At 35.8% G+C, this 22,641-nt stretch overlaps 1 protein-coding gene across 2 annotated transcripts in view; it reads left to right on the top strand.

Annotated features, from left to right (window-relative positions):
- Positions 1-22,641, top strand: part of galnt18a (UDP-N-acetyl-alpha-D-galactosamine:polypeptide N-acetylgalactosaminyltransferase 18a) — a 79,771-nt gene that overhangs the window by 30,403 nt on the left and 26,727 nt on the right. For both annotated transcript variants that reach the window (XM_067435946.1, XM_067435945.1), the window contains exons 2-3: positions 21,439-21,631; positions 22,109-22,275. In XM_067435946.1, the coding sequence (XP_067292047.1) occupies positions 21,474-21,631; positions 22,109-22,275 (325 nt within the window). In that variant the 5' untranslated portion in view covers positions 21,439-21,473. The remainder of the gene's footprint in view (positions 1-21,438; positions 21,632-22,108; positions 22,276-22,641) is intronic.

Below are 22,641 nucleotides of genomic sequence, written 5' to 3'. Positions count from 1 at the left end.
AATAAAAAGTTGCAATTATCTTTTATATATATATATATATATATATATATATATATATATATATATATATATATATATATATATATATATATTTTAAGATCTTCTTACTGTCTGGTTTTTGTAGGTCATTGAGTAAATGTATCGATCTAAATATAATTGAGGGCTCCTGCTCAACAAATAGAGATTGTAAGAAAAAATTCTGAAGATGTTGAAGATCTCATAGCAGTGACAAAGTACATGAAGCACTTTGGGTTCACGGCATCAGAATGAACCCAGAACATCCAAATCTCTATCCTGTTACAGATTACCACTCTCATTGTAAATGAAATTGCTTCCGTTGTAACAGCTGTGGTCTGTATGTTAATGAAGTTGCGATACTTCATTGTCTGAGATGGTTCTCTGTGTCCCACACCCATTCCCATTCTACTAAGTGATGATCATTTGTTCAGGATGTGATCAACCCAAATGGAACTTAAACAACATAACGGTTGACTTTCTTCCATACTTTCTCTATGATAATTGTGCAATTTTGGGGATGAGCTTAGCACTTTGGAGTGGAATGTGAGCTGAGGCAGACTACAATTTATTACAAGATGTTCCTCTGTATTAGACGCATCCCAGCAGCAAGCTATTTTATAAAAATTGGTTGGGACAAAATAAACCATGGCAAAAGTGTTGTAGATGACACGCATATGAGTTCTGGTCAGTCGTATGTGTCATGTTGTCACTGGATAATTTATTGTAATGCAGTACTTGGCAGACACTTTGTAAACATGGCCCCTAGGAATGATTTTTCAGTCACATTTCACTCTCTGATCTGGCATTTGTGGAACATGTTTTATTTAAATAAATAAGTAGCTCGACAGAATCACAGATGGTGGAGTTTTGACTTCTTTTAGTGTGTGTAATGGGGACCTGTGCTAGGTTGACAAGACTCCGCCGAAACTGACAGCTCACTCTGTGCAATGAGCCACCTGTTAATGAACTGACATGAGAGAGAGAGGGAGAGTTGGTAATTGATGAATTATTTTAGTCACACTTTAAAAAAGCAACTTGCTCCATGGTCCTAATAATCAGGATATTAAAGTACTGGAGGAGATTTAGTCTAAAATCAAATAGAAATCTTATATGTGACTTGATATTTGATGTGATATTTTTTTAACATTTTGTTACAATTCTTAATGCAGCAACTTTGACCGTTTTGTCCATATCACTGTCGGATTCAATCCTATATTTAAATAAGGTTGGCAATCCAGAAACTTTGTAATGTGTAATTAGCAGCGTGAAAAATATATAGTATACAGAAAGCAGGCAAAGATCGCCTCCATTATAACCCATATATATGATACTGTCAATTACAATACAAGGAACACAAAGCTGCACTCTTATGAAAGCTCCTGTTATAATCAGTGAAGCTTTGCAGATGAACCTTTTATTGACATTGTGTTTATACTTTGTTGGTTATAATAGAAAAGGATTTGTTAATGTGCAGAACAAAAACTCATTTTTGCGTAGTGTTAAGCGGATTCTGACTAACTTAAACAAATCTGATTGGCCATTGCATTCACTTGCTCAACAGATATGTCTGTGATTGGCCACAAAACTCAACACTGCAAAAACATGAAACCTTTGACACTCTTCACAGAACGTTTTAAAGCATTTTAAAGGCTAGAAGAACGCCAGGTATTGCCATTCGTCATTTTGGCATTCACCAAATTTAGGAAAGAACCTGCATTTGTGTATGTATATATTTGTTTAAATCTGTATATTTTCTTGTGATTGCTGATATACAATTATTATTCTGATTAAGGTCATTTACATTAATTTAATACATTTACAGTCATAATTAATTTATACCATTCTCATATGCTGCAGCCTTTTAGGAACACCAATACACTATTCTACAAAATGTCACATCATTTGTCAAAATGTATGTCCCACAAATGTGTTTCTCTCTTCTTTTTTTAGCATTTGCTGGCCTTTGAGTGCACTTTGTGTTTTCTGCTTCCATGTTTGCAAGGTCATAACAGTAATTTCATCTGGGAGCATCTTGTGCTTTTATTTGTTTGGTAGAAGTGGCGAAGCTGGATGAGGCCGTAATCATAATTTTTTTTTCCTCCAGGATTGTGATTTGTATGTAGAAATTAGAGGCAATGAGCTGTAACATTTGATTTATGAGGCCAAAGTCATTCATTTTGCAAGGAAATCAACAAACACGCTGTTCTATAGAGGGAAAAAACAGGCTTGCCTTTATGCAAAGCCTGTTAATGGCTCAGACACAGATTTGAGATTTGGAGTACACACATAATAATAATGCATTATATCACCTGAGGGACATTCACTGCCATGTAGACGGTTTCTAATGGTGTTCTGGCGATTAGCATGGCCATTCGGGGCTGCCCATGCACTCGTACGAACATCCTGGCGACTTCTAGGTCACCTGCTAATGCAATTACTAGTACAGCCCACGGCTGTCCATGTGAACAAAAGGCCACGCTCAATTTCAAAGCAACTGAAAGAACATGGTTTTCTTGGAGCATCTTTTTGTTGCTAGTCCTTTAATTTTCTACAGTTTTTAATTCAAGCCAGTGAATGTTATCAGTGTGACAGGAAGTCTAATAAAATGCAGCAAAAAGAAAATGGGCTTTTGCTGCCTTTTGTAATACTGGTGTCAAGGACAGAGGACTGCTAAACAAGATATGTTATTGTTTAGACTCTGACATCTAAGGACAGGGTTGTGAGTCCAATAAAATGAATTTTTAGAACAAAGCTTTTGCTGAAATGTAATATTTTTTTTTTATGTGGGCACCCTCAACTCTTTATTTTAGGGTTCAAGCTATTGACTAGTTGCTTATTAGCATGCGTATTACTAGAATATTGGCTGTTTATTAGTACTAATAAAGCACATTTTAATGCCTTATTCTGCATGACCTTATTCTACATCCCTTAGTCCTACCAAATACCTTTTAACTTAAACGCTACAAAAACTACCTTACTAATTATTATTAAGCAGTAAATTAGGAGTTTATTGAAGCTAAATTTGTTGAATATGTGTTCCTTGTACTAAAGTGTTACCGCACCCTCAACTACAAGCTGAAATATTTCTTCACTTACACCAGGTTTAAATTTTATTTATCATTATTTATTATTACAAACCCGATTTCAAAAAAGTTGGGACACTGTACAAATTGTGAATAAAAGTAATGCAATCATTTACAAATCTCATAAACCACTATAGAATATAGATAACATATCAAAATGTTCTACAGTTTTTAATTTAAGCCAGTGAATGTTATCAGTGTGACAGGAAGTTGTCTCATGGAATTGTCTCATTGAAAATTAGACAATCAGAAATCTCATTTTGGATTTCATGAGAGCTACACATTCCAAAATAAAAGGAAAAGTTCAATGTACATATAAGGAACAGCTGGAGGACCGGAAAAGTTCAATGTACATATAAGGAACAGCTGGAGGACTAATTTGCAACTTTTTAGGTCAATTGGCAATAATTGATTGGGTATAAAAAGAGCCTCTCAGAGTGGCAGTGTCTCAGAAGTCAAGATGGGCAGAGGATCACCAATTTCCCCAATGCCGTGGCGAAAAGTAATGGAGCAATATCAGAAAGGAGTTTCTCAAAGAAAAATTGCAAAGAGTTTGAAGTTATCATCATCTACAGTGGATAATAGCATCTGGATCAATCTCTGTTCGTAAGGGTTAAGGCCAGAAAACCATACTGGATACCCGTGATCTTCGGGTCCTTAGACGGCACTGCATTACTTACAGGAATGTAACTATAATGGTAATCACAACATGGGCTCAGGAATACATCCAGAAGACATTGTCGGTGAACACAATCTTGACCCAAAATATAGGTCAAAAAAGAAGCCATATCTAAAAATGATCCAGAAGCGCAGTCAATTTCTCTGGGCCAAGGCTCATTTAAAATGGACTGTGGCAAAAATTATCATTATATTCATCATCAAAAAAGATATTTCTGTTTTAATAATATTATTAAGAAGCATTTTTATTAATAACAATAATAATAATCACATTATTTATATTTTGATAATATATTCAGCTGTAATCATAACAAACTTTGACTTGTTGATGACTTTAGTTTTTGACTTTCAAAAGTTTGCGTTATAAAACAGGCTCAAAGAAAAACTTTTATTAACTTTGTTCAGTCTTAAATCCATAAGGTTTCTATGGAACAACCCTGAGCATTTGAAAATCTCAATTCTGCAAAAAATTCATTCCTTTTAGCACTCTGCTTTAACGAGATGGTGATTGTGGAAATACTGAAATTCGTTTGAATAATTCACTGCTCAATGTCATGGATTAATAGCAAGACATTGAAAATTGCCCAAAGAACCACTATCTTTTTTTTGCGAATGAAAGAATAACTATCCGTGTCAGAGTGTGGAATCCATTAAGAAAAGCAAACTTCCCTACAGTGTCTTAAAGCCCTGTTAGTTATGATTATTCACAAGCTCTCTGAATTGGTTAGGAAATGCTTTGACAGATGATCATTTAGCTCAGTGTGGTGGACATCATGGCCACCATTTACTAGCAGGCCCACCAAATTATTAGCAACAAAAAGTTTTACAGTCATTTCTGCCGAAAGCACAGTTGGCTGTATTCTATAAACCTCTAGGAAGAGAGACCATTTCATATGGATTTACATAATGGCAGTTTGCCTGTAGCTTACGTGTCAAGCTAGCATGGAGTTATCGCCAGTGACTCAAATAACTGTGTCAATTACCCAGAAGAAGTGATAATTGTGAGACCTGCCTCCATTTCACACTCTGCGGTCTTGAATAAACTCTCAGCTGTGTTCTGTTTGACAGCTTCGGCTTGACTTTGAAAGGCCGTTAGCACACTTCAGTTAAAGAGGCTAGTGTAAGTGATAGCATACTAGCGCTTGTCACAGACCGCAGTGATACTGTAATGCATTGACATGTTGGCCGTTTTGGCCAACCTGATGCTGTTTTCACTAGGGCTAGCAAATATTGATTTCTCGTTTTTAATTGAAAAGTGCATGTTTGCCACAAAAGTGGCCTACCCTCTTAAGCTTTCAATAAAACTAGACCTAAGCAAACAATAGCTATTCAAATGAATTCAAAATGCATATTATAACAACGAGGCAATAATATTTGGTTCAAATAAAGTTTTAAAAGCAAATAATCTTATGGTTTTATACAACACAGTTAAGATCGATAGTATAACATGCATTATAAACAATCATATGTACATTATGTAGGCCTATTATAATAAATGCTTACAGTAGGCACCACCGTTATGGTGATTGTTGTTGTCCCACTTTACAGCAGACCAAATCCTTGTTCAATATTGGCCAAATGCCATTTAATTCAAATGTTCGCTTAAAGGGTTAGCTCACCCAAAAGTGAAAATTCTGTCATTAATTACTTAGCCTCATGTCGTTTAACACCTGTAAGACCGTTGTTCATCCTCAGAACTCAAATGAAGATATTTTTGTTGAAATTCGATGGCTCAGAAAGGCCTCCATTGACACCAATGTCATTTCCTCTCTCAAGACCCATAAAGGCACTAATGACATCGTTACAAAGCCCATCTCACTACAGTGATTCTACAATCATTTTATGAAGTGACAAGAATATTTTTTGTGCGAAAAAAAAAACTACATAACGTCTTATATAGTGATGGGCCAATTAAAATACCAAAATTTACAGCAGAAAAAAAAACATGTTTACAGCCTGGTACACATTGTGGTTTTGTTTTAAATAGCTAATTTTTACGCGCAGTGACGTGTTGGAGATGGCAGCAGCCTGCCCGACCCTACTTTACTCTTCAAAACTGCTCTTCAGAATCCTATGGGTGATGTCACGGACTCTACGTCCATATTTTTTTTACAATATGTATGTGATACATCGAGAATCGTTTCATAATCTAATCGTTACCCTCTGAATCGTAATCAAATCCTGAAGCAAGTGAAGTTTCACATCTCTACAAATCATGCACTATGGTAAAAGTGTTTTGAGGTCATCATAGCATAAAAATAGACTGTAGACTGTTTTTTAAAGTTTTGCAACAATATAGGTGGAAGCACATTTTTCCAATAAGCCCATGTTGAATTTTTCAGCTAACCATTTTACTCTCCTTCATGTTGTTTGAAAACTCTGGCTTTTTTCTCCTGTGGAGAACAAAAGGAGACATTTTGAAGGCTGTTCTACTTTATTTTTAATGCAAACACAATAAATCAAAGCTGAAGCTTTCAAACTTCACAAAAAAATAAATAAAAAATGATGCAAAAGCACCACTTCACCACTTTCTTCACCACTACTCTGACCAAATCATTATGTCGGGTTAAGTTGAACTCAAGAACCGGATCAGTTCACTGAATAATTGAATCAGACTGGTTCAATGAGAAGATCTGACTCCAACGAATGATTTGTTTAACAGCAATTGCCATGAATTTGCCAAGAACAGCCTGTTTTGTGTTCCAACAAAGTTAAACAGGTTTGAAATTATATGAGGGCGAGCAAACCATGAAAGAATTTTTCATTTTAGGAGTGAACTATCTTTAAGTCTCTATAGTGTATTTGTGGTCTTGTTTTGTCAGACTATGACTGTAAATCATTACAGTCTGATAGAATGAGGATGCTGAATTGTGATGCCTTGTTCTGTCTTAGCTGTTTGAAACTGAGTAAGGCTTACTCTGGCATACATGTATGATGCACATGCTCAGACGTGGCTCTGTGAAGTCTGCAACCATTGCATTTCGGTTACATCAGTGGCATCTTGGAGGCATCAAGTGCTTCTAACATCTGAAGCACTTCAGATTGGTGAAGATGGGATATTCATAGTAACATGCCAATTGAAACCGACTTTGTTGCTGTGTAATGGTACGCGCCTCTCAAGTTGGGTACTTACTAGCACCCGGTTGTAATATATCCCACAGCAGATCATAAAAAATTAATTGATTATTTTTCTAAGAGTTACCAAGACATTCAGGACTTTTGCCTGATCCATTAATTTATATGTCTTGTAGCTAAAGTGGGGTATTTAATGTGCCTTAAAGAAAGCGACAGGATCTGTCAACTTGGATGTCTCATCTGCTGCCGTCATGTCGCCAGCAGAACATTTTAACCCAACAGATGCTTACATAACAGCTCTTAATGAGAAGAGCAGCCAAAATGGTATTCATCACCAGTGAGTGGTTCACTTAGCAGGTCGGTCATTTCCACTATTGTGATTATAACACCTATGCACTCTTAACCCTTTTATCTGATTAGGCCTGACGTTTTGAGAGGTAGACAGGATTCAATTAATTGAAGGAGCAGGATGTCAGTACATTTGTCTTCAGTTGTATTCAATGCCTAATTGTGGTCAATGCACAACGATTCAGTTTTCTGTCCATTGTATTTGTGGAAGACATTTCCTAAAACGTAGTGCAAAGGCATGTACACTATATTGCCAAAAGTATTAGGACACCCCTCCAAATCATTGAATTCCGGTGTTCACATCCATGTGAACATCACATCCATGGTCCTATAATAAAGTGGAAGTAATTGGGAACAACAGCCACAAAGTGGTAGGCCACCTAAAATCACAGAGCAGGGTTAGCGCATGCTACGGCGCACAGTGCGCAGAAGTCGCCAACTTTCTCAGTTTCTCAGAGTCAGTAGCTACAGACCTTCAAGCTTCATGTGGCTTTCAGATTAGCTCAAGAGAAGTGCGTAGAGAGCTTCATGTATTGGGTTTCCATGGCCGAACAGCTGCAACCAAGCCTTACATCACCAAGTGCAATGCATAGCGTCGAATGCAGTGGTGTAAAGCACGCCGCCACTGGACTCTAGAGCAGTGGAGACGTGTCCTCTGGAGTGACCAATCACGCTTCTCTGTCTGGCAATCCGATGGACGGTACTTGCCTGACTGCATTGTGACAAATGTAAAGTTTGGTGAAATGGGGATTGTGGTGTGGGGGTTGTTTTTCAGGGGTTAGGCTTGGTCCCTTAGTTCCAGTTCCAGACATTTTGGACAAATTCATGCTCCTTACTTTGTGAGTCCTACCTCAACCCGATAGAACACTTTTGGGATAAATTAGAGTGGATAATTGCAGCCAGGCCTTCTCGTCCAACATCAGTGCCTGAACTCACAAATGCGCTTCTGGAAGAATGGTCAAAAAGTCCCATAAACACCCTTCTAAACCTTGTGGAAACCCTTCCCAGAAGAGTTGAAGCTGTTTAATATGAAACTCCATATTAAACCCTACGGGTTAAGAATAGGATGTCATTAAAGTTCATGTGCATGTAAAGGCAGACGTCCAAAAACTTTTAGCAATATAGTGTATTTTGAGATGGAAAGATTAAAAACAATAGGGCAACTAGATTATATTCTTTTAACAGTTCTCCCTCTTGTTACTGGTTGTTTTCCATGTCCGCAGGGTTGAAGCAACCTCAATTATGTGACATATATAGACCCAGGAATGTGAATTTTAGCAGGCAACCCAATTTTTTTCAGGGGAATGTTAACGTTCCTGTATATCGTCTGTCCATCATCGTCTAAAGTCCAACAATTTCATTGGTACGAACAGTTTCTGTTTGGGCATAATTACTCCTCTATGGATCAAGTCCAGACCAAACTGCCCGATCTTAAATGAGTTTGGCTGGCATCCAGGTTATAGATGTTCACCCAAAACTGAAAATTCTGTCATTTTAACATTTTCCATAGACAGCAATTTAATTAACACTTTAGAGGCCCAGAAAAGTAGGAAATACATTGTTAAAATATTCAATGTGACTCCAGTGGTTTAACCTTAATTTTATGAAGCGCTGAGAATACTTTGTGTGTGCATTAAACCAAAAAAAATAACGACTTTATTCAATTTCTTCTCGCCTGTGTCAGTCTCCTACACTCTTGATGTAGTAATTACAATGCAGTGCTTCCGAGTTACGTCAGAGCTATGCCAGAACTACTGGGGTGTGAATAACCCTTTAATGAATTAAATGGCAAGATTTTTTTTGTTTAGCACTGTTTATTACAAAGGCCAATTATTTGATTGCATTTATGCTGTATTTTAGTGATCTCATCTTAAAATGAGTTAGCAATCCAACTGCCCCCTCAGAATGTCTTGCCTCTCTGCATCCGTCTCCTCTGATCAAGAAGCTCAATGGTGGCCCATTTTCTGCCTCTCTTGTGGTCAGACAGATGGCCAGCCTGGACGGCGGATCACGTTCTGCCTCGCTGTCCTCAGGACCGGCTCTGGCTTCAGGCTGAGCCAGGTCATCGAATCCAGCCTCACTCGCTCTCAGTGCTACCATCCCCGGAGGGCTGCAAAAACTCTCAGAGCAATTGAATAAAATATATTTCCTGAGTTTGCCAGCCAGCTGTCCTGTTCCATAAGCTGCTCAGAGTGTGATGGAGGGGAAGGCGAATGTGTGCAGATGGAGCATTTAAACTCTCAGGACACGTACCTTCTGTTTCTCCATCCTGTAGCCCTGGGTTGCCCTGTCTCAGGTCACAATATTGTTTGACGGTGGTTGGGACATTATCCCTGCAGCCATCATACTTTCAAGGGATTCATGTCTTATACTCAGAAAAATTAATATATTAAAATGCTGCTGGCTAGTTATGGTCTAGGATTAATCGTCATGGAAGATATGTATACATATCTGGGTTTTAAAGGCCAAACTTTCTTTTCCCCTCTGTTTTTCTTCCTTTTTTCTCTCTAGTTCTCTTACAAAAGTTTAGGGTCAGAAAGATGTTTTATTTTTTATTATGCTTTTGAAGAAGTAATCACCAAGGCAGCATTTACTGATCAAAAATACAGTAACACTAACAGTAGGCTAATATATTGTGAAATTTTAAATCACTGTTTTGGAAAAGGAAGAAGTAATTTCAAACATATTGGAAACATGAATTTATCTGAGTTTTCGCTAAGTTCTGATGTCTTTCATCTGAAATATGCACTTAATATAATCGCTTTGGAGGGGAATAAGGTCGGTCTGACCCATATCAGTGTAATTAGTCTACTTTGAAAACTGTGTAATGAAAAGGAAGACAGATAACAAGGTCTATGTGATCCAGGAAACGCAAAGTGGCATGAATATATTTGATATTACAGAAATCTCTATTTATTGAATACTGTTCAAAAGCCTTAAACTCATTAGTATTTTCACAAAAAACAAACACTGTTTCAAGCCAGTTATTTACACAATGATAAGACTTGATCTTTAGATTTATCAATATATAATGTTGCTTCATGCAATTGTTATATATGACTACCCCATTGACCAAATTATTATAGGTGTTTTTTTAATTCAGTCTTTTTATTGTCATTGTACAGTTGAACAAACTGGAATAATGATTGCTGGAAGTTGATAATAAGATAAATTCAGCCTTGGTGAACATTAGACTTAGACTCCGAACATTAGGCTCCGAAATTTTAATCTATATACAAGTACCAACCTGAAATGGAAGTAATATAAAAAAGTACAATAATAATACAAAAGTAATATAAATATACAAAATGTTAATTAGTTTGAGCCGATTCTGGGCGAGCATATTGGTCTCACAGGCACCCAGTTTACACTTGTCCAAATGTATTACTTGCATTTACAAAATGGTTACAATTTATGCATTTTGTTTTTTGTAGTATTGGTTTGGTGAAGCATAATAAAAAACAAACATTGTCACGCAAGGCAGTAACCACCATGAGGGGAACAAGTCCCCGCCCATTAATTGGAAATGTTCTCCCCCAATATACAGTATAGATATTTCTTAATGCTTCTCTCAATTACACACCGCTCTGTTTGTTGTTAGGATGACAGACAGCTAAGAAGTTATAGTTGTAGGCTGGTGTGCCTAAATGGTCTAATAGAGCTGGTCATTGTCAAAATGAGGGCCTATCAGTTCAATGAAGGCCAGGCATAATGTTCATAAATGAGTGAGAATTCCAATGCAACACTTTTAGTTTTTACTGTGAAAGAGTGCGTGTTAAGATATAACTAGCTAAACATTTAATATTTCACAACTGTTTTACGATGGATGTTATGACCTACAGTAACATACAGTGATGCAAACTACTCAACTTAATTCATATAATTTCCCCATTTTGAATTGAAAATCATTTAAATGATGATGTTAGTCATGCATGTGATGACAGTTTAATTTTTTGTGTGTTTTTTTAACATTTTTTATATATTAGACATACAAACATGAGTGAATGTTTAAATGGATTACTTCACTAGTATATTATATATAGGCTACAGTTGGAAATGTGGCTTATTATTCTTATTTAATCTTTATTCCCTTAAATCCCTTTTAATCCTTTAATTATTTAAATAAAAAAGACCCCTCCCCCCTTCAAAAAAAACATGGGTCCCCTCAGTGTTCAACACATGGCCATGGCATTGTTGTCAGGTGTGTACCTTACTTCTTACTGCTGCTTCCTGATGGTTTAGAGAACAATTATGGCAAGTCGCCCCATATTTCAAACAACAGTACAACGACGAGCGATTCATGTATAAATTCCTCATCCATTTGGAGATTAGCGCGTCAGCGAGGCTTGTGGTGCAGAGCCAGGCTGAAGTATAAATAAGGCTTAAGGCTTTGCAAAAAGATTAAGATGTATCTGTATGGAATAATATACATGTTGTCTAAAAGACCTTGTATGCAGCAAGTAATACCAGAATTGATTGAGCATTTTAGTGTTTCAGAAGCCATTCACAGTACTATCTGTCATGGTTACAGATGCTTCCATGTACAGTCTGTGGAAATGGCTTTGGGCATGTGGTCATTTTGTTCTCCAATGTGAAGCTTTTCTAGCAGCTCTTGACAGGCCAGAATGTATAATGACGCTGTTAGTGTGCAGAGAGACGATCCGGCCCTGAGATATGTGCAAAACAGCAAGAGAGACTTTCAGATGTGTTGAAATACAAGAGCTATTTGGATTACGATTGGTCTTTGGTGCTAGAGACAATAAACAGAAGTGCGTTTAGAGATATTTACATTGTCCGATGGTCTAAATTGCTATGATAGGATATTTTCAAGGCAGTGGACTGTGTATGTAGAATGGCATCATTTACATATTCAAAAAAAAAACTTTTTTAGACAATATGAACAAATCGTTGTTGTGTATCTGTGCTCACCTCACTATAGCTGTGCACTACAGGCTAATTTAATCAAGTAGAGTATTCTGTTACCTCTTTTCTTACAGCAGCAGATCCGGCCAACAGGTTAATGACGTCATAGCTTTAAAACAATTGTTGCATCTTCACAGAATCGTGTACTTCTAGCAATATAGCAGGGGAATTATATATATGATGTATATTACAATGTTATTATAACTATGCCTTTCTCTACTGACGTTCTATGATGACTGATTTTTAAAAAGGCAGACTGAGATAGCGAAGAACGTGGTTTGTGTAACATTAAAAACACATTATTAGCTGCTTGATAACGTATTCAAGCCAAAGGCTAATCATATCAATTATATTATGTGTCCGACGTTGTAGAGAGTGATGCATGAAACGCATTACCATTCTGATATGACGACTTGTAGAAGAAGCCTGTATAATTCACTCTTCTGAATCAGTTTCTGGTTTAAACATATATGGCTGAATCAAACCAACATTTTCGCCTTTCACTTTTGTGTATGATTTAATCAAATAATACATTTCTAATATTGTTGTCTGCAGGGGGACTTTAAAGTTGTAGTCATTTTGTCAATTTTGTGCTTTTTCCTTTTATTTTATTTTATTTCTATTTAGCTTTAATTTTTTTTATTTACTTATATTTTATACATTTCTTTTAGTACTGTACTTCAATGTATTTTACACAAAAATGAATGCATCTATTGACTTTTGACCAGATTGGCGCAGTCGTTTTCAGACCAGCTCGCCCATGGGCGAACAGATGGGGGCGAGGGCATTAGCTTTTTAAACAACATGAACATAAAATTGGACATGAAATGATAACTGCGTTGGACATGAAAATGATAACTGCGTTGGGCTGAAACTAGCAAAAAACACTTGAATGTGAATGGTGTTGCATTTCGCCGGCTGTATGATAGGCCCTTAATGTGACCTTCTAGTTAAAATTAGTTAGTTTGAATAATAACTAAACCCTGGGAAATAATAATTGTAGTTGAAGAAACACCCATGTATTGGTTTTCCAGTAATTTGCATATTTGCTTATTGTATGTTGTATTATATTTTTTCGGGAACCAGAGCTTTGTTGGCATGCTGCATTGTCTCATCGGTCTGTAGAGATGCATTCGACAGCAAAACATTGGGTCGGCTATGTAACTCATTAGCGTCATGTGAGTGCTCTCATATTTTGGCTTTCAATGTCATCTTGGGTCTGTGAGTCAGTCATCTTCGGTCCTCTTCAGAAAAATACACATGCACACAAACCACATGTGTGTGACACGTGCTCACATAAACCCTACATATGTGGCAAATGGTTTCTCCGAAAATGTCAGAGAGCATGATGTTTTTGCATTTGCAGGCTGTTTACATGTGCTCTTCAATAGTTTGGGTTACACGCTGGGTGTCTTGTTTTACATTCGCTCCATAGAGCTGGCACTGTGACAGGCAGACGGCATGCCACAGGCGAGGTCAGAAATGCTAGCCGTCCGATGTGACGCAACCCTCCCAAGGCTTTCGCATTTTAAAGGGAGAAACAACTTTGTTTTGGATTGGATCCTTCCTACTATATTTCTCTCACAACATGAATCTTTTCTTCTAGCTGTGTTTTAAGGGAATAGTTCTCCCTCATATCTTTCCAAACCTGTATGACTTTCTTTCTTCTGTGAAACACAAAAGGAAAAATATTGGATAATGTATATTCTCTCAAAGCTATCGTATGACTTCGGAAGAGTTGAAATATGGTGCACCACTGTTATGATTTTTTAATGGTGTTTTTTGTGTCATTTTGGAGCTTCACATTCCCAGTCCTCTTTGTTCGTCATTATATTGAAAATATTCGCTTTCAAAAATGTATCGTGTTCCACAGATAAAATGAAATTCAGGTTTTGGTGGTAAAGAAATCATTTTAAAGGGGTGATGAATTGAGAAATAAACTTTCCCTTGAGCCTGTGATATATATACATTTCATTGTGATATAATAATAGGTTTCCTTTAAGTTTCAGAGCTGAAAACGTCCTTGTTAGTCAAAGAAAAGCTTTTATTGACACGGGGCCCAGCAAAATGATCGATCTCAGAATATGTCGACCATTGACATCATAGAATGCAGAAACGCTGCCTCAGCAGATCAATATGTACACCTGATTCTGTAGTCCCGCCCACTGACTCGTGGATCAAAATGGATTGCACTACCTAGCAATAAACACGCTGAAGATAGCAAGATATTGCACTGTGACGGTTAGTGTAAGAACACAGTTGCTGTATAAGCTTCCTTCGGATTCTAATATTGGAAATGTGTGGTTGAACTTTATTTTTAATAAAAATCCAGCTTACGTGAGGAAGACATTGTGCGTATGCGGATTTGTGTGTAAACGAGATTGGATTTGCAGACAGGATGAGATTACAAAAATGAATGAAGCAACACACTAATGTGAGTAAAAATGTTTTTATATGTGATTGCATTGCTGCAGATCGAATACAATGTTACATAGTGTACATTAGAGGTTGACCGATTCATCAGATTTGCCGATTAATCGCCACTGATAGCTGATTGGTGGAACAATTGGTTATCGGCAAAAATCAATACCGATAGTTTTTCCGGTTTGCGTCGATTGCGGGATCGGCTGAGAAGGGTGCTGTCTTTACACAGCAGCCTACGAGAGCTCTGAGAAGGGTCTGCTGGTATTATATAGCACAAAATCGGCCTCTAGAGGCCAAATAAAAAACAAGTACTGTTTACATTAACACGTGAGGACACGTGAGGCTGCACGCTTCACAGCACATGCTGCACAGAGCGCGCTTACACATCTGAAGCGCGTTTAAAACAGGGAAAGGGAAACGGTATGAATACAGAACACTTCAGTACGTTGCCAAATTATTATAAGGTATTTTTTTTTGGTGACTAGATGCTTTAGAAGCGAAAGAACAGCAGTATGTATGTACTTTACTTTGTCGTCGAGGCTGAGAGGACGCTAACATTAGCAGTAACATTTACCTCAAGCAGTTAAAGCGATGTAACAACTAGTGATATAAGAAACCAAACTGTATGGTCATGCATCCGACAGAAATATAAACACATCAGAAACGCATTCGATTTCAATACATATTTTGTTATTTTGATAAGAAAACCGTCATGTTCTAAAAAAAGCAAACTGTTTGGATTTATATGAAATAACACTTAATGTAATACAGTAATCAATTATAATACATTATATCCAATATTCCATTTGTAACATTAAGTAAGGTTAATAAATGCTGTAGTAGAAGTATTATTCATTGTTAGTTTTATTTGTTAACCTTTTTTATGCACTATGAACTAACATGAATGATTAAGATACAATTGTATTGCTCAACTATTATTACACAGTGTAAAATGTATATTGCATATCATTAATGTAAGCTAGCTAAATAAGCTAATAAATCCTTGCTAACAAATGGGACTTGCAGTCTGTTACCGTACATTAATTTCCATGTTTCTAGGTTATAGCAAAAGAAACATTTATTTGTAATATTTTAATGTTTTAGTTATGTTCTGTAGATTTTTTTTGTTAGAACATGTCATTTTAATATATTCATATTTACATATGCAATTTAGAACATTTTCATGGTCCAGTGTTTTTATTTCTTGTAATAAATTTCAGCACTGTTTTGTGTGTTTTTATTTATTTATTATTATTACTATTATTTTAATCTAGTATCTTTTTAAAAACTATCGGTCAATTAATCGGTTATCGGCAAGCGTGGGCCAACCTAGCTATCAGTATTGGTAAAATCCACTATCGGTCGACCTCTAGAGTACATATATAACTAAACATAACTTACCATGTTGTCACAGGGCTTGCAAAGCCCAACGATGTATGTTGTTCACTCTCTTGACTTGATATTTGAAGGAAAAATACAATCGTAGAAGTTTTTGCTGTCTGCAACGTACTTGGCATGCTAGCGTATGTGATGCACAGTTCAAGCTTATATCCACCGATCAGGCTGGCAAAGTTATATAAAATAACATTCATATTAATTGCGGATGGATGAGAGAAACCATTGTATTTGTTTGATAAAGACATTTTGCGAGCCCTGAGGAACGAGGGACGAATCATTCCGGTTGCCGTTTCCCCACACGATTCAAAACAATGCCCCGGAAAGTCGAAGCTTATTAAAAATGCAAAGCTTATCCAATCAGAAGTGGCCGTTTAATTCAGTTAAGTCTTCAGTGCGCCACTCTTATTCAAACCAAACAACCTACCTAAAATAGCCTATATTTGTTCATTATAATGTTTTTAAATGTAAAAACCACGTAAACGGCACAAGTAGACCTCAGAAAACAGTTTACAAATATTAAATAGCCAGTTCATGACACCTTTAATGGAAATAATACCTACTTCCTTTCACTCTTTAAAACATATTAAATCTGTAGCTTGCAGTGTTTCTTTATTTTGTTGGTAGATTCAGTACTTGGAGCTAAATGGATGTAAAAGTAATTTACTTATCTGTGAGAACTTAGTAAAATCAGGGCTGTAAGTAGTACATACTGTGAAGTGCAGGGGTTTGTCTCATCAACAACAAAACACAGGGGATAAGGATTATAATAATTGATTTCAAACAACTTTGTAAAATGAGCTTGTACTTTTTAGGCACTTGATTTTAATTAGGTGGGGCAAGTTAATCAATAGTCAGGTAACAAGAGGGGTGGGGTCCAAGGCAAGGCAAGACAAGGCAATTTTATTTGTATAGCACATTTCATTCACAATGGCAATTCAAAGTGCTTTAAATAGAAATTAATTCAAATAATGATAACAGACAATAGACAAGATGAGAGCACATGGTACAAGGAACATGTGACAAACCACACAAAACATGACAAACACAAGCACATGGCCAGCTAAGACAAATACATGCCATGTGCTCACACAAAAACAAGACCAAACCGGCAGTGTCAGAGTTGTCACAAACGTTAGAATACGCTAAACAGAAGTGACAGAACCCTGAAAATTTCCATGATTTTCACCCACACACAAAACAAGTTTTATATTATAGGTGAAAATGGTGCAGTAAGAAAAATATGTATTTAAAAAAAGTTAATATAAAGGGGGAGAAATTATACTGTAATCAGTTTTTTAAATTATTAAAATATTGTTGATTTTGCCATGAATATAGCCATTGCTGCTGAAAATTGCATGATGTAATTAATCATTTATTTCATACTGCTTCGACTAATTCTGTCTTTTTAAAAACGGAATTACAAAGTATATTAATATTGCATTAAAAACATAATTTTGCCACTGCAGGAGGTTGTGGTACAAAGCTATGAATGTCTTTTAAATGCTGTTAATTTGAAGGATTATTTGATGTATTATCAGTGTTGGGGTAGTTACTCAAAAAAAAGTAATTAGTTACTAGTTACTTCTGTGAATTGTAATGAGATTACTTTACTAGTTACTGCATTTGAAAAGTAACTTCACTAATTACTTTACTTTCCCATTTCTTAATTTAGAGTACATGGACAGATATCATAGCCCTATCATCACTTAGCCTGTCAGCACTGTTTATTGTATAAATGTTTACAAAATGCCACATAAAACCATATGAAAGAACAATATCTCTGTCTGCACAAAGAAGTATGCCTCATGTAAAATCCACAAACAACAGGATAAAGGAGGCTATAATGGGGTCATTTTAAAATGACAAGTTTCAAAACACAGGCTTTGGCAAACATGAGAACAAAACTCTTCTTCAAGAACAAAAACAGCTTTTTATTAGATTCATGGTACACACACACAAAAAAAAAAAAAAAAAAAAAATGGTCAATGAAAAATATAAAAATAAAGGTCACTTTGTGTTTAAGAAAGATAATGAATCAAGGTCAAATCTTGCAGATAAAGTTGAAAACTCATTTAAGAACGTGCATTTATTACATGGACAGAGCTAGAAAATAATGTAGAAGTGTTTAAAATGCAAAGCATAGTTCAGTTGAAACCTTGCCTTCTTTGGCTTGTTGTTGATGCAGTAAACTGAATGTATGAGGCCAGCTTACTGTTCAAATAAAAGCACTGAAATAAAAATGTGCTGTTTATCTCTTAATCAGTGTAGGGCCATTCACAGGTCTTTTGCAGTTAAAATGCGTTATGCAGGTCTAGAGATGAGATTTTTTATTTTTTTTTACTTGGGTGCCGTATTTATATAACCGCGTCACGCATGCACGATACCATGCAAACGTATGGAAGAGATACAAGCGCAACAGTCAAACGGCCTGGTAATGTTTACATTAAAAACGAAAGAAAAGAAGCGCAATGGAGTAAAAAAAACATCCTGCAATGTGGCATTTAATTGCCCCTCTCCACGCAAGTAAGGTTGCATTCGTTGATATATTAACATGTAAGCTTCCATTCTGTTTTCTTTCCAAATTATCACTGGACCATAGAAAAGTGAAAATGTTTATCTAAAGTGAAAGTAATGTGAAGATCGCCACTGTCCCTGTCTCCCTCTCTCCTCGCACCAGGAGCTACGTATGCACAAAGCACGTAAACAGATCAAGACTTCACACACAGGCAAACACGACTCGGGTAATGCACGAAAGCGTGTTCCTATAGACAGTCTAGTAAAGTAGTGTAGTTACCGATATTTTAAGTGTAATACTTTACTTTACTTCGTTACTCAAAAAAGTAATATCATTACTGTAATCTGTTAATTTGTAACTCGTTACCCCCAACACTGTGTATTATATTTTTATTTTATACATTTTATATTATTGTATTGCTGTGCAAACTGCATGATGATTATATTTATTTGATTAATAATAATATAAAGGCAACTAGAGGGGCTTTTTATAATTTTGACTATTGTGATCTAGTGTAGAAGAATTGGTAATTACCCTAGTGGTATAATTTTATTGTTGCAAAAGTTTTTTTTTAAATTGTCTTCTGTATTTATTCCACACAGAACAACAAGCCACAATGATTTAAAGAAAATGACTGGCCTAACTTTAGTTACCTTATTGCTTAGTACTTCTGTATGTAATGTAATTTAATTATCATTGGTATAATTTCCACACCTAACCTGAGCCACATACCTATTGCTGTCCAGAAGAGACGGCTGAAAATAAATCTGGCCTTAGGTGCTATCAGCAAACTTTAGATGAAGGGAAGATTCTTCTTCAACCTACTTTTACTGATTTGTCAGGTTCTGCAGTTCTTTATAGTCCAGTCTCTGTTTCACTCTCTCCTCTTTTCTTAACATGATACAAAACAACAGTGTCATTGCAACTGCTTAGATTATGAATCTAAAGTAATTTCGAGTGCAACGAACGACAGAGGACACCTGTTAAGAGTATTTACTCTGTATATCACTGTGGTCATGTTGAGACTACCTGAATTACATGGTGAACTGAACTTCTAAATGCAATAATTGAGGCTTTTCGGACTATAAATACTGTTATTAATCTTCCAGTTTGATTCCCAGCCAGTAAAACGTTGTGTCCTGTTTTCTATTGGCTCTATTTGTATGTAGGCTACTATGCTGAATAGAGCTGGAATGAGTCTGAGCTCTATTTTACTGTAAACGAGACTCACAAGCCGCATGCCTAGGCTTCTATTTTACTCATTCAAGCCACAGTTCTATGTAGAGATCACTGTTGCTGTTTGGAAATCATTTTAAAAGACAATGATCACAAAGTAAGCTAGAAATAAAAAGCATAAATATTAGCATTTTCGGATGTAAATGTAAAGGAATGGCAGCCTAAAATGAACTGCCCATTAAAAGGCGTCCATAGTTTGTGAAAGCAGTGTCTTCTGCTGGTTTCAAACTGTCAGTGTCTGCATTGGCTAAGATGAATTCTCCACGGACCAGCTCTTTGCAGTGGCTGTAATTAAATAACCTCTGATGTTAATTAGCATTCCTTAATTACCTGCATTGGCCTTTCATCATTCTTTGAGCATTGCCAGGGCACTTTCCCTCTGTTCTGCCTGCATACTCAGCATTTATAGTTCTACAATCTGACCATATTCCCTAAGTATTTGAATTTGATGAAGTGGAAGGTAGATATTTGCTGCCTATGCAGCTTGATGGAGAGTTTTTGCAAGAAGGATTAATTGTCCTCAAGACCTTGAAGTGTTCGCTAAGTTAATAAATGAAAGTAACAGAAGTAATGGAATCATTATTTTCGTGGTAATAATTTCCAAACTGCCTGTCTTCCATTGCAAAGTACTATGGTGGGTAACACTTTATTTTACAGTGTCCTTGTTACATATGCTACATGTACTTACCATAATAGTAATAGTAATAACAGGAAATTATGCATAATTACATGCAAATAACCCTAAACCACCCTAACCCTATAGTAAGTACATGTTAAATATATCATTATACTATAACAATGATACTTTAAAATAAAATGTAACCTTATAATGTTATACCATAGCATTAAATACCATATTCGCATACCATGGTACTGTATACATACATAGAAGTATTAAATTATACCATATTATTATTCACATACCATGGTACATTATATACATACATAATACTCCCAAGTACTCTATAGTATTATATTTCCATGTTACATGACCGAGACCAATCCATAGTGTTATCTATAGTATCATCTTTAAAAAAAACAGAAACATTTTGTTGTTCCTCATATCAGTTATTATTTATTCATTCATTGTACAGCACTTTGGTCAACTTTGGTTGTTTTTAAATGTGCTTTATTAAATAATATTAATTAGTGCATTTGTAATATTTTATTATATATTAGAATGTATTTTTTTATCGCACTGTTAATATTTATGCATTAATAATAATTGTTATTATCATCATCATTATTATTTTTGTTATTTTTTTAAAATATGAAAAATATTGTAAAATATATTAATACTAATCTTGTTGTTATTATAATTGATACTATTATTATTACTGTTATTAAAGAATAAAAACATAATGTAAAAGTATAGGTACATTTCTATTATTATTATTATTATTGTTGAATTATTGAAATAATTTAATAAAGTAATAATTATTATTTTAATTATTAGTATTTAACAACAACAGCAATACTATTATTTAATGTGACTAATACAATAATTAATATTAAAACAAAATATTGATAATTATAATATTGCTTTTGTTGTTTATTAAATAAATTGTTGTTATTATAGTTTCTGAAATGATCTACATTATTTGTTTTTACTAACTCAGCATGAGTGAAAATGAGTTCATGTTAAAGACTTTGACAGCTCAGGTGATGACCACCCTTACCCAGAAGCCTTTGTGCTTACACTAACACTGCTAACACTGTTCTTTTCATTTGAACTTCTAGAGAAACCATTGATAGATGGAGACGACACAGCTGACATGTCCCTCTCAAACTCTCTTTTTGCACACTGGGGTCATGACCTCGGCCCAGAAAGCCGCAAGGTGGCCCTGAAGAAGTTCCAGTACTACGGTTACAACGGCTACCTCAGCGACAGGCTCTCTCTAGACAGAGCCATCCCAGACCTCAGGCCAGACGGGTGAATGAATCACTCACTGCTCACTGTCTTTTCCTCTCTGCCTCTTCTTGGCATACATGCACACACCCTTTGTTCTTTTACAAACATTGATTTTACTATATCATTACGGTACTAGTGAACAAAAGATACCACTTAGAATCATCAGTCATTTTAAAAACAAAATTAAATAGTTTACTCACTTTCCTGGAAGTTAAACCATAGAATAATTTATAATTTTATTTTATATATATTATATCAGTGTTGTCAGAGAAAATTGATAGATAAACCATAAATACATATGGTACTAAATGATAACTAAAATTATACTTTCATTTTGAAATATATCAACATCTCCTTTTAGACTCTTCAAACTAAAATAAAATGTTGTTCACAAATGCGATGAAAGTCAGAACCAAGGAAAAGTGAGAGATTTAATCTCAAAAAGACTTATCTTCCAGGTGTGTGATTCTCTACTTATGTTATTTTTTCTTCCTGCAGGTGCAGAAACATTTCATACCCCTCCAGTCTACCACAAGTCAGCATCATCTTTATCTTTGTGAACGAGGCTCTGTCGGTCATCCTGCGTTCCGTTCATTCGGTGATCCATCGGACGCCCTCCCACTTGCTCAAGGAGATCATCCTCGTCGATGACAACAGCAACAACGGTGAGGGCCTGTTGGTGCCCCAGCACTGCTTTCTTTCAGGCATAGGGACTCCTTCAGTGCAGATTGATTCTTGTATGACAGATTACGATGAATAATGCATATGAATATGGTTTCATGTGGAAAGAATATCTGAGGTTTGTAACATGATAAGACTAGGGGATTATGGGCAACAGCTGTACATGTATCCAGTATGCAGTATGCACACATAAATGTTTTATGCGTTGGAGGCAGAAGCAAGACATTTCTCTCGCAAACCTTCTGGTCTAGAAGCAGCCATTTTAATTAAGCAAAATCTTCATTTAAAGTCCAAATGAAATATTTTCCAATCAAATACTCTCTAGAATCTAAAGCATCCCGCCCCCTATA

The sequence above is a fragment of the Pseudorasbora parva genome, chromosome 25 (assembly GCF_024679245.1).
Source record: "Pseudorasbora parva isolate DD20220531a chromosome 25, ASM2467924v1, whole genome shotgun sequence".
NCBI lineage: Eukaryota > Metazoa > Chordata > Actinopteri > Cypriniformes > Gobionidae > Pseudorasbora > Pseudorasbora parva.
Note: the sequence above shows the minus strand (reverse complement) of the source record. Positions and strands in the feature narration are given on the sequence as shown.